Source organism: Mirounga leonina, unplaced genomic scaffold, assembly GCF_011800145.1.
Source record: "Mirounga leonina isolate KUSES-001 unplaced genomic scaffold, KU_Mleo_1.0 Mir_165, whole genome shotgun sequence".
Lineage (NCBI taxonomy): Eukaryota > Metazoa > Chordata > Mammalia > Carnivora > Phocidae > Mirounga > Mirounga leonina.
Genome location: NW_023270415.1, coordinates 62,942,468 through 62,956,102, shown reverse-complemented (window position 1 = coordinate 62,956,102; position 13,635 = coordinate 62,942,468). Strand labels below are relative to the sequence as shown.

Genomic DNA, 13,635 nt, shown 5'->3' with positions numbered 1-13,635 from the left:
ACTGAGCCTTCAGCAGTTGATCATGCCAGCGCTTTTGGATGTTGGGCACAAGATAAAACCAGTAAATTTTGTGTGTAAGAGCCCATCACTACACTTCGCTGTACACTTAGAGGCATGTATGAGATACTACAATGATATATAAGGTTTTCTATAAATATGTTGTGGTTTGGGAGGGAAAAGCTAGAATATGTCTGCTCTTGTAAGGACAGATATGTTCTTGATGTGAGCTGTCTCGTGCTCATTCTCCTACCAAGTGACTGACTGGTCCTTCTAGTACCATATTGGATGCTTAGTATGATCCTGTGCTATTGGTAGTGGGCACTCAGTGGTGGTAGCCAGATCATCCTTGGTGCTCTGGGGGTGGGGGGAAGACCATGTTGTTGGGCTCATGCATAGCCTCTATTCTGCCACTATGACTACTTTGTTCATTGGGTAGGGTGACTAGGGAAAGAGTCTGCAATGTCTACTTCATCTTGCCAGTTGGTTTTGGGGGGTCCTTTCTGCTGTGGATGCCCTCTGATGTTCATTTATGTGATAACGACATGGATATTTTCACATTGTACCTGTTCTGAGAAATCCATCCATACACTTCTACCATTTTCCTGTTTTCAGTCTTTTAAGTTTGTTCTTATCAAGGTCCTAACCAACCCATTAGCAATTGCCCATGGATCAGTGTAGTTGTATACTTGAGGACATCTCTACTTCTACAAAGAGTGTATAGCCAGATGTATTTCCCAACATTCTGCCAGCTATAGAACTTTCTTCCACTCTCTTCCAGGGCCACACTTCAGTGGCATTCTAATGGCAGTTCTTATCCACTTCTAGCTGGTGATAGCATCCTGTGTGCTTACTCCTAATTTGGGCTTGTGCTTTGTTCTGTTAGCTGAGCATAGGGAACTCTCCATGAGACCATAGGTATAGATTGAGGGAGAGGTAGAGAAGCAGTGCGAGGACGTCTTACTGGATTCTGAGCACCTGCTCATGCTGTTGCCTGTACTTTATGAACCTGCTTGGGCCTGGCTCAGATGTGTTGTCTCCATTTAAAAGTGGAGAACTGCTGCACGTGCCCAGTTTTATTTTTCAGACCTTTATATCCATAACATCATGGTCATTTCAGGTAACAGTCTTTGGGAGTCCCATGGTCATGTATTGAGTTTCTACTGAAGGGTCTAGTAGCAAACCAGTAGTTGCTTTGCAAATGGAATATAGTTGGTGATAGAAGAGTTTGTGGCCTTTCTCTCAAACCTCAGGAATTTGCACTGTCATTCTACTGGGAAAAGCCAGAGTCTGTAGAGCACCTCTGTCTGCCATGGACATTTCCAATGCCATTGGATCTGCTGAGTCAGAAGGCCCAAGTGTCAGGGCAGCTTGAACCACAGCCTGAACCTGTTGCAGAACTTTTTCTTGGTCTGGACCCCTCTCAAAGCTGATAACTTAATAGGTTGCCTAGTAAGCAGTATGCCAAGATGTGTATATTGCCTCCAGAATTCAAAGAAGCCCACCAAGTTTTGTGTCCCTTCCTCCTTCCCCTCCCCACTTTGGTGGGAAGTACAAAATGAAGCAACTTATCTTTCATTTGAAAGGAGTATTTTCATATGCCTCAGAATACTGGAACCTTAGATGCTTTTTTAATGTGATAGGCCCCTGAACTTTGATGCAATTTAACCTGCATCCTCTGCCATCCATATGTTTTTTATTAAAGCATTTGGAGAACTTGCTCTTCCCTTCTCACCAGGTCCAGTTAGCATAATGCTGTCAATATATTATACTAGTGTAATTCTTTATGGGCTATCTTGGAATCAAGAGACTTTTGGACTATGTTTTGATTGAGCAGGAGAATTGGTATAGCTTTTATTTATTAGGTGACAGTGAAGGGGTTCTGCTGTTTGAAGGAAACGTGTCTGATAATTTTTTTTTTTTCTGTTAAGAATTGGGGAAAAGCGTTTGCTTGATAATTAGTTTCAATACTAGTTACCAAGAGCTATGATGATTTGTTGCAATAAAAATACTACATCTGAAACTGTGGTTGTGATCGGCAGGTTTGTGATAATTCACCATCATGCTCTAAAACCTACTCGACTTTTGTATTGGCCAAATAATTGAGTTAAATGAAGATGTAGTAGACATCTTTCAAATATTTGATGGTGTGAATCTCTGCAGTTCCCCAAGGGATGTTTACTTGCTTTGATTTACTATCTTAGCCCTTCTATAATATTCCTCACTGTGCTGGTTAGAGAACAAGTATGGGGATTTGTCAGTTACTGAAATACATACTATGTGTTGTGGGACTGGGGAAATAAGCATGAGTCCTACTCTGAAATAGCCTTGGCCTGTTATCCCTTTTAGTACTTGACCTCCAAAGACTTCCAGTATGACTAGTAGACTGGTAAGGTTTTGGGACTCCAGGAATTATCATTTCAGAATCTAGATATGATACCTCCAGGAAGAGGGCAAAAATTAGTTCATTTGAGTGTGACATAGATCTCAAGATTTTAAGGAACGATATGTGAGACTTGTACATGTTTGTAGGCACAGGAAAAAATCCTGTAGGGAGGAGGCATTGTAATTATAGGAGAGGGTAGTTAATAGAGTGGAATTTTTGAGGCTACTATAGAGTATGGCCTCCAGTAGACCAGTGGAAGAATCACTCTTAAACAGTAGGGAAAGATAGCTACATGCAGCAGGAGGGCAAGAGAATTGGTAGTTGGCAGAAGAGTGGTTGAAATTAAGGACCTTGAGTAAATGGAGAAGAAGGATTGTATAAGAAACTGAAGGAGGTCAAGGAATAGGAGGACTTCATGTGGTTGACCAGGAAGACTGGGGGAGAAATAACAAGAGAGGCAGAAGGATAAGCATCATGAGCACTCAAGTTTAAAGTGTCAGCATGGGAGTAATTATGAGCAGTGATGATGCATCTTTTGGAGTGTGGTCTTGATTGCTGTCCTGTAATAGAAGTGAGGATTGTAGGAATTAAGGTCCAGGAACTTTGAAGCAGTGTTACTGCATGGGTCAGATAGATCTACATTCACATCACTTAGAGTGATGACAGAGATTAGAAATGGAGAGTAGGAGCCTACGATGAATGTTGAGGAATTTGGGAGATAAGAATGAAGAGGAATAGAGGGTGGTGGACCTGTATGGCATAAAGATGTGGGAAAAGAAGTAGAAAAGAATAATAAAAACATGTCTTAGGCATTTATTAGATGTCCACTAAGATTTTAAGTGCTTTAACTGAGCAATGTATTAAATTGCTCAGTTGTCAGACCACCAAAAGGTAGGTAGTGTCATTATTCCTGTTTTACAGATGAGGAAAAGACAGCTAGAGTAACTAACTCAGTAAGTGGTAGAGCTTGGATTTGAATGCAGGCAGTTTACCTCCAGAAAACATACATTTAACGATGACATTATACTGCCCTTGCTCTTATAGCATATGCTGTATAAAATCCTACGAGTGGTCTAGAGTAGCATTTGAAACTAAGAGGTCTCCTGTTTTCCCCACCCATAATTTATAGTGAATGAAAGAATAAGTAACTTCTTGTCAAAGGGATTTCAAGAGACATTTTATCTAAAGCTAGAAGGTATAGAAGGAGTTTTTGAAAAAGTTGAATGGCACAAGAGAGATTATTTAGAACAGGATAGGAAGATGGTCAGCTGTGAAGTGTGGGAGAACAGGGAGCAAGAAGGAGAAGAGACTAAGAGCTTAGGTGACCAGGGGGGCTTGCAATAATGCCAGTGGTCAAAGATGACAGGGATTGGAGGCTTGTGGAAGTTAATGGATCCGAACGTTGCAGGCAAATACAGGTTAGGGCTCTAGGTGGTGTCAGAGACCTGATGATACAAGGAGACTGGGCTTTCTCTGTCTTCATGAAATACATTCCATTCACTGTTCTCTCATTTTTAACCTTAGTCTAGAAAGCCAAATCCTGTTCTTATGTCCCAGCCATGTAGCTAACTATTGACTTAAAGCACTTTCCATAATCTTTTCTATTATAGTTCACTTTTGCTGTTGTCTTGATTCTGCTTGCTGTCTTTGAGCTGATCCAAGCTTGTTTATATAGATTGGTCATTGGATTGCTTGTAGGCTAATTAAGAGAATTTTGGCCTTTTCCCCGCCAATTGCTAATAGTTTACACCTTACACCTTTAAACACAGCTTTCATCTACAGTATTTTGGCTTCTGCTCTTTCTGTTCTCATTTGCTACCACATAGATCTGTGAAAATAGTATAATTTAAGGATGTATGGCTCTCTTCATATTGGGAATTAGAGGGAACGGGGCTGCAGAATCTCTAGACTTTTGAGCAGTTGTGCTGAATGTTATAAAAAAGTTCTTGTGTATTATTTAAAACCTTGTACGAGAAACAGCATAGTAGGACTCCATTGGAATCATTTAGATGTGGGTTTGAATGTCAGTACTCCACTTACTAATTATATGGTTTTCTTAACTTTGTTAACTTATCTTTGAAAAGTATAAAGTAGTATTTTTATCAGTTGTTAGTGGGATTAGGGAGAATATAGGAAGTATCTAGTGTAATAGCTGGCATATAGTAGTGCTCACTAAATAGTAGCCATTATAATTGTTATATTTTAGCCCTCTGTGTTGCTGCCTCATTTCATCTTAGCTGTTCCTGTTGCAGCTTCTGAAATTTTCCTGTTCACTCTGCAGCCCCTGAAATGCTACTGTTTCATGCCCTCCCATATTTCACGTTTTGAGTACATCAGTTTTTTTATCCACGATAGTAAAGTCACTGGACATAGATGCCATGTTCCAATGGCCCATCTTTCTCATTTGATTCCTATTTTGGAGGGCCATATTCTTTCACTCACCAACCTGGTTTTGATTCTCTTTCTGCTCTTTTTTTTTTTTTTTTTTTCTTTCTTCCCTGTTTGAGTTCCAGTCTGTCTGGAAATTCTTGAATTTGAGAGTAGTGAGTTCTTTTACTTTTCTTCTAGAAGAAGGTCTAATTTTCACTGATAGTGTGATAGTGAACATGAATCACCAAGAAGATAAAGTATTTATAATTCACACCTGTTTATTCTTTAGAACACTAATGTTTGAAATGAAGATACTTGGAGAGCTTTTGTATGTATGTAGCTATTTGAGATTCTGTCTCTGAAGTGTAGTATAAATAGTAGAAATAAAAGTACAAGTAAGTGTAAGTAGTAGAAATGAAAAGAAATATATTCTAAAACCTATCAATCTTAATTATAATGAAGTTATTCTTTATATTATTTATATTATTCTTTATTTTTTGCAGGGATTTGTGGAACTGACTATATTTCCTACAGTTGCAAACTTGAATAGAATCAAGTTGAACAGCAAACAGTGTAGAATATACCGAGTAAGGATAAATGATTTAGAAGCTGCTTTTATTTATAATGACCCAACCTTGGAAGTCTGTCACAATGAATCAAAACAGTAAGTTTTGTACTTTAAAAGTTGATATTTCTTAACAGCTGTATTTTCCCCATATTATTGGATTAATTTTTTCAACAGATTTTTCTTAGATTATTATTAGACTCTGAATCCCAATTTTTTTTTTTTCCCAAAGATTTTATTTATTTATTTGACAGAGAGAGAAACAGTGAGAGAGGGAACACAAGCAGGGGGAGTGGGAGAGGGAGAAGCAGGCTTCCCGCAGAGCGGGGATCCTGATGCAGGGCTCGATCCCAGGACCCTGGGATCATGACCTGAGCTGAAGGCAGATGCTTAACGACTGAGCCACCCAGGCGCCCCTCTGAATCCCAATTTTTTCCTAATTATAATTTCTCTTTTACCACTCTGCACATTTGGTTCAAGAAATTTTACTGGCTCTGCCCAACATAGTAAGTTACTCAGTTTCCTTTCTTCAAACTAGCTTTAAAGAAGTATTATCTGAGAATTCTAAATAAATTTTAACCAATTTCCTACTTTTAATGTTTTTTAAAAAATACTTCATAAATATTAAATGTAATCTTAGTAGATTAGGTGGTTGCTGTAATCCTTAGACCAGAGACTACTTTACTTTAGACTGTTTTAGAGTATCTCATAAAAATATTGTGTTTTAAATACCTCTTTCCTTCACTTTAAATAAATACTGCATCTACTGAGGTTACTTCTGTTTTTATCAGTTAAACATGTTGTGATCAGTTTTATGTTTTACTTTTTTCATTTAAGTACTTTGTCTCCACTTTTCCACATATGATACGCTTCACTTTGTTATTTTTATGGTCAGGTAATATTCCATTTACTCAGTATTCTATAGTTTGCATGTCGTTTTCCAGTTGTTTGGCATTTGTATAATTTCCAGCTTTTGAGATCATAAGTAATGTTGAGTGAATATTTTGGCACAGATCAGTTTATTTTCCTTTGAATTATTTCCTTAGGCAAATAGGATTACTTACTGTTTTTAAGGCACTTAGTACTTTACTTCATTGTGCCTAGTAACATTTGTGTTAAGTATTGTCAACTACATTTGAGGGCGCTTGTTTTTTCAAAGTTTAAATAGCATTGGATTGTATCATGATTCTCTGTTTTGGGGTAGGGTGTCAAAATTTCATTATAACTCTTTTTTAGTCAAGATGGTATTTTAACTCCTCTTGATGTATAACATTGCCTTAAGGCTACAATTCTTAAAGTGTGATTTCCAGACAAGCAGCATTAGCATCACCTGGAAACTTGTTAGAAAAAAATAAGATAATAACAGAGAGGAAGGCAAACCATCAAAGACTCTTAACAATAGGGAACAAACTGAGGGTTGCTGGAGGGGAGGTGGTGGGGGGATGGGGTAAGTGGGTGACGGGTATTAAAGAGGGCACTTGATGTAGTGAGCACTGGGTGTCATATGCAAGTGATGAATCACTAAATTCTACTCCTGAAACTAATACAATACTATATGTTAACTAACTAGAATTTAAATAAAATCCTTGAAAGAAAAAAAGAAATGCAGATTACCATGAATTGGCTTAGGTCTCCTGAATCAGAAACTGGGGATATAGTCCTGCAGTTTGTGTTTTGACTAGTGTGCCAGGTGATTCTGACCGAGGCTAATGCCTAAGAACCAGTGTCTTAAGAGATTAGAAGGGTTGAGAAAGGAGGCTTCTCTTTAGACATATTTTTGGTTTCAATTATCATTGGTTCAGAATCTTTCCAACTCAGGGAAGAGGAAAGGAAATGCTGTTGGAAGAATTCAGGGAATCTCTGAATTGCTTCTGTAACTTCCCATTTCACAAAGATGAGTAGTTGTTGAAATTACATTGCTTTTTCAGCCATGCTTGTAGAACTCATATAAAAACACTTATTACAAAATCATTTGCATCCTCTTTCCCCCAGAAAAAAAAAAAAAAGACCTGCCTTTGGAGAAGTAAATATACCCCACTAATGAAAGGAAAAGGCACCTGTAAAAGAGCAGGTAGAGAAGCCATTGCCTTCCTAGAGTCCAGAATAGCTACCCAGTTGACACTAGAACTCTGCATTTGATGACAGGGTAAGAAGCCTCTCCATCTGCCAATTGTTCACACATCTACTTTACCTGTTGTTGCTGCTCAGGTCTCAGAGAATATAATCAGTGACAGTGCAATGACAGGAACAGTGGACTCCACAGCTGCTGAGGAAGCAAGCCTTACTTTTGCCATGTTTGTTTTGCGGTGATCCTAGCCCCTAAAATTTTTCTCTAGTAATAGGGAAGATGCTTTATCACTTATAGCATTATAAAGAAAGAAAAGGAAGTTATAAAGGGGAATCCTTTCAAAGGTTAGTTTAGGAAATTGGGAAAGATAGAATATACTTTAATCTTTTCAGTCAGTACCGGAGCTCTGTTAGCCATGGTCACTTAGCATATACTTGCTCACTACCCCTGCTTTTCTGCCAAGCACTAGAATCTTGATTACTTTTTAAGAGACAAGACATTACTTATTTTTTGCTGGTTTTTAATATCTGATTTCTTTAAAAAGGGATTTGAGATTGATTTTAGAATTTTATTAGGCAACAGTTTTAAAAAGTAGCTAATGAAATTACAATGAAGAATGAAAAAGCATAGGATAGTGGGCACACACTATTAAGTTATGGCACAGTTACTATGGGAAAACTGTAGATTTGGGTTTGGTATTTCTGTTTGCCATACCAAAGAGGGAAACACTATTGTTTATATGATTGATAAGACACAAGATAGAAGCATACCAGTTATTCAGAAGAAATACTGCTTTCCTTAGAAGTTAGATGTGGAAAATATCTCTTCTGGTTGACATTATTTTTAGAGAACTTCGGGAAAGCAGATAGTTAAGGTCTTTAGTGTTGTGGTCCCTGGGTACTTCTGTTACCTTTGTTTCTAAAGTAACTTTCTTTCATAAACCAATAAAATTTACACTAAAGCTGAAACAGAAATTAAGTATAGCAGTTTTGAGATTGAAAATTAAATTCTGTGATAAAATTTGATCTTTAATACATATAAGAATGCCCTGACATTCAAAGAAGTAATATACTACTTCATCACATTTTCTTATTTGTTTTAAAGTTAAGATGCCAGGCCCTCCTATTTTTAATGGAAAGTGTGTGCTTACCTTGGTTGAGATTCAGTACCTTTGAACTGCAGGGAGAATGTAAGGAAGGGAAACATTTAGATAAAAGACTAAAAGACATTACTACTTCTACCTATTTTACTCAACTAAGTGTTAGCTGAGTTATTAAATTACCCGTACTAGCAGTTAAAAACCCTGTTTGTTATGTTACATGGATAAGGCACATTCTCACTCGATTTCTCTCACTCTTTTTTTTTTTTTTTTGGCTTATTGTCTGCCAGTGAAATAATTACACCACTTTCTCTAAGTCTATTTTGTGTTTGAATCTTATATATTGTTACGGCTTTTTGGTTCTCTTTTTTTCCTTTTTTTTGCTATATTTTTCTTAGAATAAAACAAATATAGTCTTTGCCAGAGAAGCTCTTTCTGTGGATAGCCTACCAGTGGCTGACATCTCTTTGTTTCTTTTCCTTCCCTAGATAGGCTTTGCCACTTTGAGAAGATCTTTTTTATTTTGCTTGAAAAGCTTCAGTGTTCCAGAGTTCCAAGCATCAGTTTAATTCCTGTCTCCTGTGTTCATTTTCGCTAAGGAATGGAAGTAGAAATGACCAGTCTTGAGATATAAATGAAATAGCTGTTTAGTGATTAGAATAATTTTTGGAGTAATTGGGGTTGATTTTTTTTAAAATTGCTGTTTTTTAATTTTATTTTTTGCTACTTTTTAAAAAAAGATTTTGTGGGTCCTTTATTTTAATACAGACTTGTACTACCTAGAGGTTTTAAATGTTATTTCATTAATATATAGAAGTAGGTGATTCCCTTACTGATTATGGTTAAGTAAGTTTTATATTAAGATAGTTTTTTTATTTAAGATAGTTTTATATTTTAACTCAGCCACGATGCCTCACTGCCAGTTGTTTAGTAGTATTGCTTGGGATTAAGTTGTTGTGGTTGGAGTAACATTAAAGTTGATTTAGTCAAAATTTCAACAAGAATTTTTCCTATACTATTTCACCTTCTACTTAAATGCTTCTAGCTCTGGAGAACTCACTATATTTTAAAGCACCCCTTTCATTATTTCTGAATGCTAGAAAGTTCTTTATTACATCAAACTACAGTTTGTTTTGCTATAATATTCACAAACTTACCCATTTAAATATTGTTTTCTCCTAATTAAATATTGTTTTCCCCTTTCCAGTGTACAGAATCTCAATACTTTAAACCTTTCCTCATCTAAAACTCTTTCCAAATTTGTTACCATTCTCACCCTTTGAATATTCTCTGATTTGGCATTGTTTTTTCTTAAATGTGGTAGCCCTGGAACTAGATATAGTCCTTCCTATTTGGATTAATTGATAGATGCATAACAGTAGAGCCATTTTGTCCTTATCTGTTATTCAGTATTTCTATAGCTTGAAATACATTAGCCTTTCATAGATGGCTACTTCAGTTTTGTTTTGTTTTGATTTTTTCTTCCAAATTTTTACTTAAATTCTAGTTAGTTAACATACAGTGTAATACTTGTTTCAAGAGTAGAATTTAGTGATTCATCACTTGCATTGAACACCCCCCCCCCCCCCCCCGTGCTCATCGGAACAAGTGCCCTCCTTACTACCCATCACCCATCTAGCCCATCCCCCATACAGCTCCTTCCATCAATCCTTGGTTTGTTCTCTATTGTTAAGCATCTCTTTTGGTTTGCTTCCCTCTTTCTCTTTTTTTTCCCTTCCCATGTATTCATTTGTTTTGTTTCCTAAGTTCCATATATGAGTGAAATCATATGGTATTTTTCTTTCTTTGACTTATTTTGCTTAGCATAATACACTCTAGTTCCATCCATGTTGTTGCAAATGACAAGATTTTATTCTTTTTCATTGTATATATACACCACAATCTCTTTATCCGTTCATCATCAGTCGATAGACACCTGGGCTCTTTCCTTAATTTGGCTATTGTTGATCATGCTGCTATAAATATTGGGGTGTGTGTACCCCTTCAAATCTAGTAGTGCAGTTGCTGGGTCATAGGGTAGTTCTGTTTTTAACTTTTTGAGGCACCTCTGTACTGTTTTCCAGAGTGGCTGCACCAGTTTGCATTCCCACCAACAGTGTAAGAGGGTTCCCCTTTCTCCACATCCTCACCAACATTTGTTTCCTGTGTTGTTAATTTTAGACAAATGACTACTTTGAGTAGTTCATTCAAGTTTGAGGTTGAGGGAAATCCCCTAGATTTTTTTCATAGAAAAACCTGTTCAGGTAGTTTTCTCCAAGCAACCTTATTTCACAGTATCATATCAAATGTAGTTTATTTCTAAAAAGTCATCTTTATTGATTTGGGTATTGGTTTCTCTTTTGGAAAATGGGTTTTCCTGATGGCTGGCTTATTTATTTTTTCTGTGTACAAACTGTCAAAACCAAAGACAGAAGAGAAACCAAAACATGGATGTAGAGTAACTAAAACTTTCAAACACTGTTAATAGAAATGTAAATTGAATTTGAATATATGCATACTCTATGATTAGTGTAGGTCTTACTCCTAGGTATATGCCCAATAGAAATGTGTTCATATGTTCACCAAAAATGTGTACAAAAATGTTCACAGCAGTATTTATAATAGTCAAAACTGGAAATTACCTAAAGACTCATCAGTGGTAGAAGGTAGATTGTGGTATGTTCTCACACCTTTGGAATTCTAAACAGTAACAAGAATGAATGACCACCAGCTATATGCTGTAGTATGTCTGGATGTCACAGACTTAATTGAATAAAAGAAGTCCGACACAAGAGAATGTCTATTAACTTATTAATCTATCACATTAGATGTCAGAATAATGGGTAACCGTTGGTGGTGGGAAGTGGGGCTTGGTTAGTTATTACAGGAGGGCTTCTGAGAGGCTGGTAAAGTTCTGTTCTTGCTGTGCATGCTGGCTGTTTTTGTTCTGTGAAAATTTGAGCTGTATATTTAGAGTATATATACTTTTCTGATGTGCATTGCACTTCCATGATTTTTTTTTAAAATAGAGAAAAAGTTTACAAATAATTGAATCTTAAGTTTTGCAAAATCTGCGCCTGTAATTTTAAGAAGTATATGTTATTGACGAAGAATTAACCGATTATCTTAATATGAATGTTTATAATAGGTTCTTGGAGAAAATTCTTTTGGTTACCTTAATTTACTAGTTTTTCAGTATCTCCTACAACATTACTTGTCTCTCTACGGTTTGTTTCCTTGAGGAGGGGATAGGGATTGGGAACTGGAGGTTGGGGATGGTGGTGGTTAAAGGGCAAGGACGTATTAATATTTTGCAGTCACTATTTTTCTGAAAATTGAAAACACTTATTATAATCTTGCCTTGTGATTTTTGGCTTTAATGAGGTTATTATGAAAACATATTTGATTCATATTATGAAAAGAAACACTGAAATCTAAACCATGAGAAGATTGTTCCTCCTGACTGACTTTCCAATAGATTCCACTTACAATGACTCACCATTTTATTTGGACCACTTTACCTTTTCTCAGGAAATGAGATTAAGTGAGAATAATTTCCCATAAAAAAACTGAGTGGTCTAATATGTAATGTTTAAATTTGGCTTTTTATGTAATGATTGTTTAGTAGTATTGCTTGGGATTAAGTTGTGGTTGGAGTAACATTAAAGTGACATTAAAGTTGATTTAGTCAAAATTTCAACAAGAATTTTTCCTATACTATTTCACCTTCTGCTTGAATGCTTCTAGCTCTGGAGAACTCACTATATTTTAAAGCACCCCTTTCATTATTTCTGAATGCTAGAAAGTTCTTTATTACATCAAACTACAGTTTGTTTTGCTATAATATTCACAAACTTACCCATTTAAATATTGTTTTCTCCTAATTAAATATTGTTTTCCCCTTTCTTTTTTTTTTTTTTTTTTTTAAAGATGTATTTATTTGAGAGAGCGAGAGAGTACATGAGAGGGGGGGAGGGTCAGAGGGAGAAGCAGGCTCCTCGCCGAGCAGGGAGCCCGATGCGGGACTCGATCCTGGGACTCCAGGATCACGACCTGAGCCGAAGGCAGTCGCTTAACCAACTGAGCCACCCAGGTGCCCTCCCCTTTCCAGTGTACAGAATCTCAATACTTTAAACCTTTCCTCATCTAAAACTCTTTCCAAATTTGTTACCATTCTCACCCTTTGAATATTCTCTGATTTCTCAGAATTTCTGAGAATTCTGAATTTCACAGATAACTGGGGGGGAAATTACAGGTTTCTTCAACTATCTTTCATATTTCATGTTTTTGAAATTTTATTGAAAAGAAATTACAATCTCTAGATACACAAAGTAGCCTTTAAAATTAGATGGTATGTTAACTAAGTGCTGGCAAGAATGTGAAGCAGCTGGCATTTTTATATATTGTTGGTGGGAATGTGGAATGGTATAGCCATTCTGGAAAACAGTTTGGCATATTCGTACAAAGCTAAACATATTTTACCATCTGACTCAGCAGTCCCACTCTTGGGTATTTTGTATTACAAAAATGAAAATTAAATTCACATGAAAAACAATATACAGTTGTTTATAGCAGTTTTATTTGTGATAGCCAAAAGCTGGAAACAACCCACATGTTCTTCAGTGGCTGAATGAACAAACAATAAATAATCTGTGGTCCAGTCTATACCGTGAAATACTATTCAGTGTAGAAAGGAACAAACTATTGATACATGTAATGCCTGAGGTGAATTTCAAAGACATACTGAGTGAGACAAGCCAGCCTCACAAGGTTGCTTTCTGTATGACTCCCATTTATTTGACACAAGGCATAGCACAAGGTACTCTTCGGGATGATGGACCTGTTCTATATCCTGATTGTGGTAGTGGTTACAAAGGTGTAAGAATTTACAGAACTATATACCAAAGGAAAAAGAGTTGCTTTTGTGGTATGATATTTTAAAAAAATAGATGGTATGTGAAAACACAGATTTATTCATTTTAGTGTGATCCTATAGTTTTTACACATTTTCCGTATTTATCTGACAGGAAGAAATAGTTAAAATTATTATTATTATTTTTTAAGATTTTATTTATTTGTCAGAGAGGGCGAGCAAGTGCACAAGCAGGGGAGTGGGAGAGGGAGAAGCAGGCTCCCCACTGAGCAGGGAG

General features: G+C 36.5%; 1 protein-coding gene across 10 annotated transcripts in view; it reads left to right on the top strand.

Annotated features, from left to right (window-relative positions):
• Positions 1 to 13,635, top strand: part of TAF2 (TATA-box binding protein associated factor 2) — a 234,666-nt gene that overhangs the window by 3,826 nt on the left and 217,205 nt on the right. For all 10 annotated transcript variants that reach the window (XM_035011822.1, XM_035011821.1, XM_035011820.1 and 7 more), the window contains exon 3: positions 5,257 to 5,417. In XM_035011822.1, coding sequence (XP_034867713.1) covers positions 5,257 to 5,417 — 161 coding nt within the window. The remainder of the gene's footprint in view (positions 1 to 5,256; positions 5,418 to 13,635) is intronic.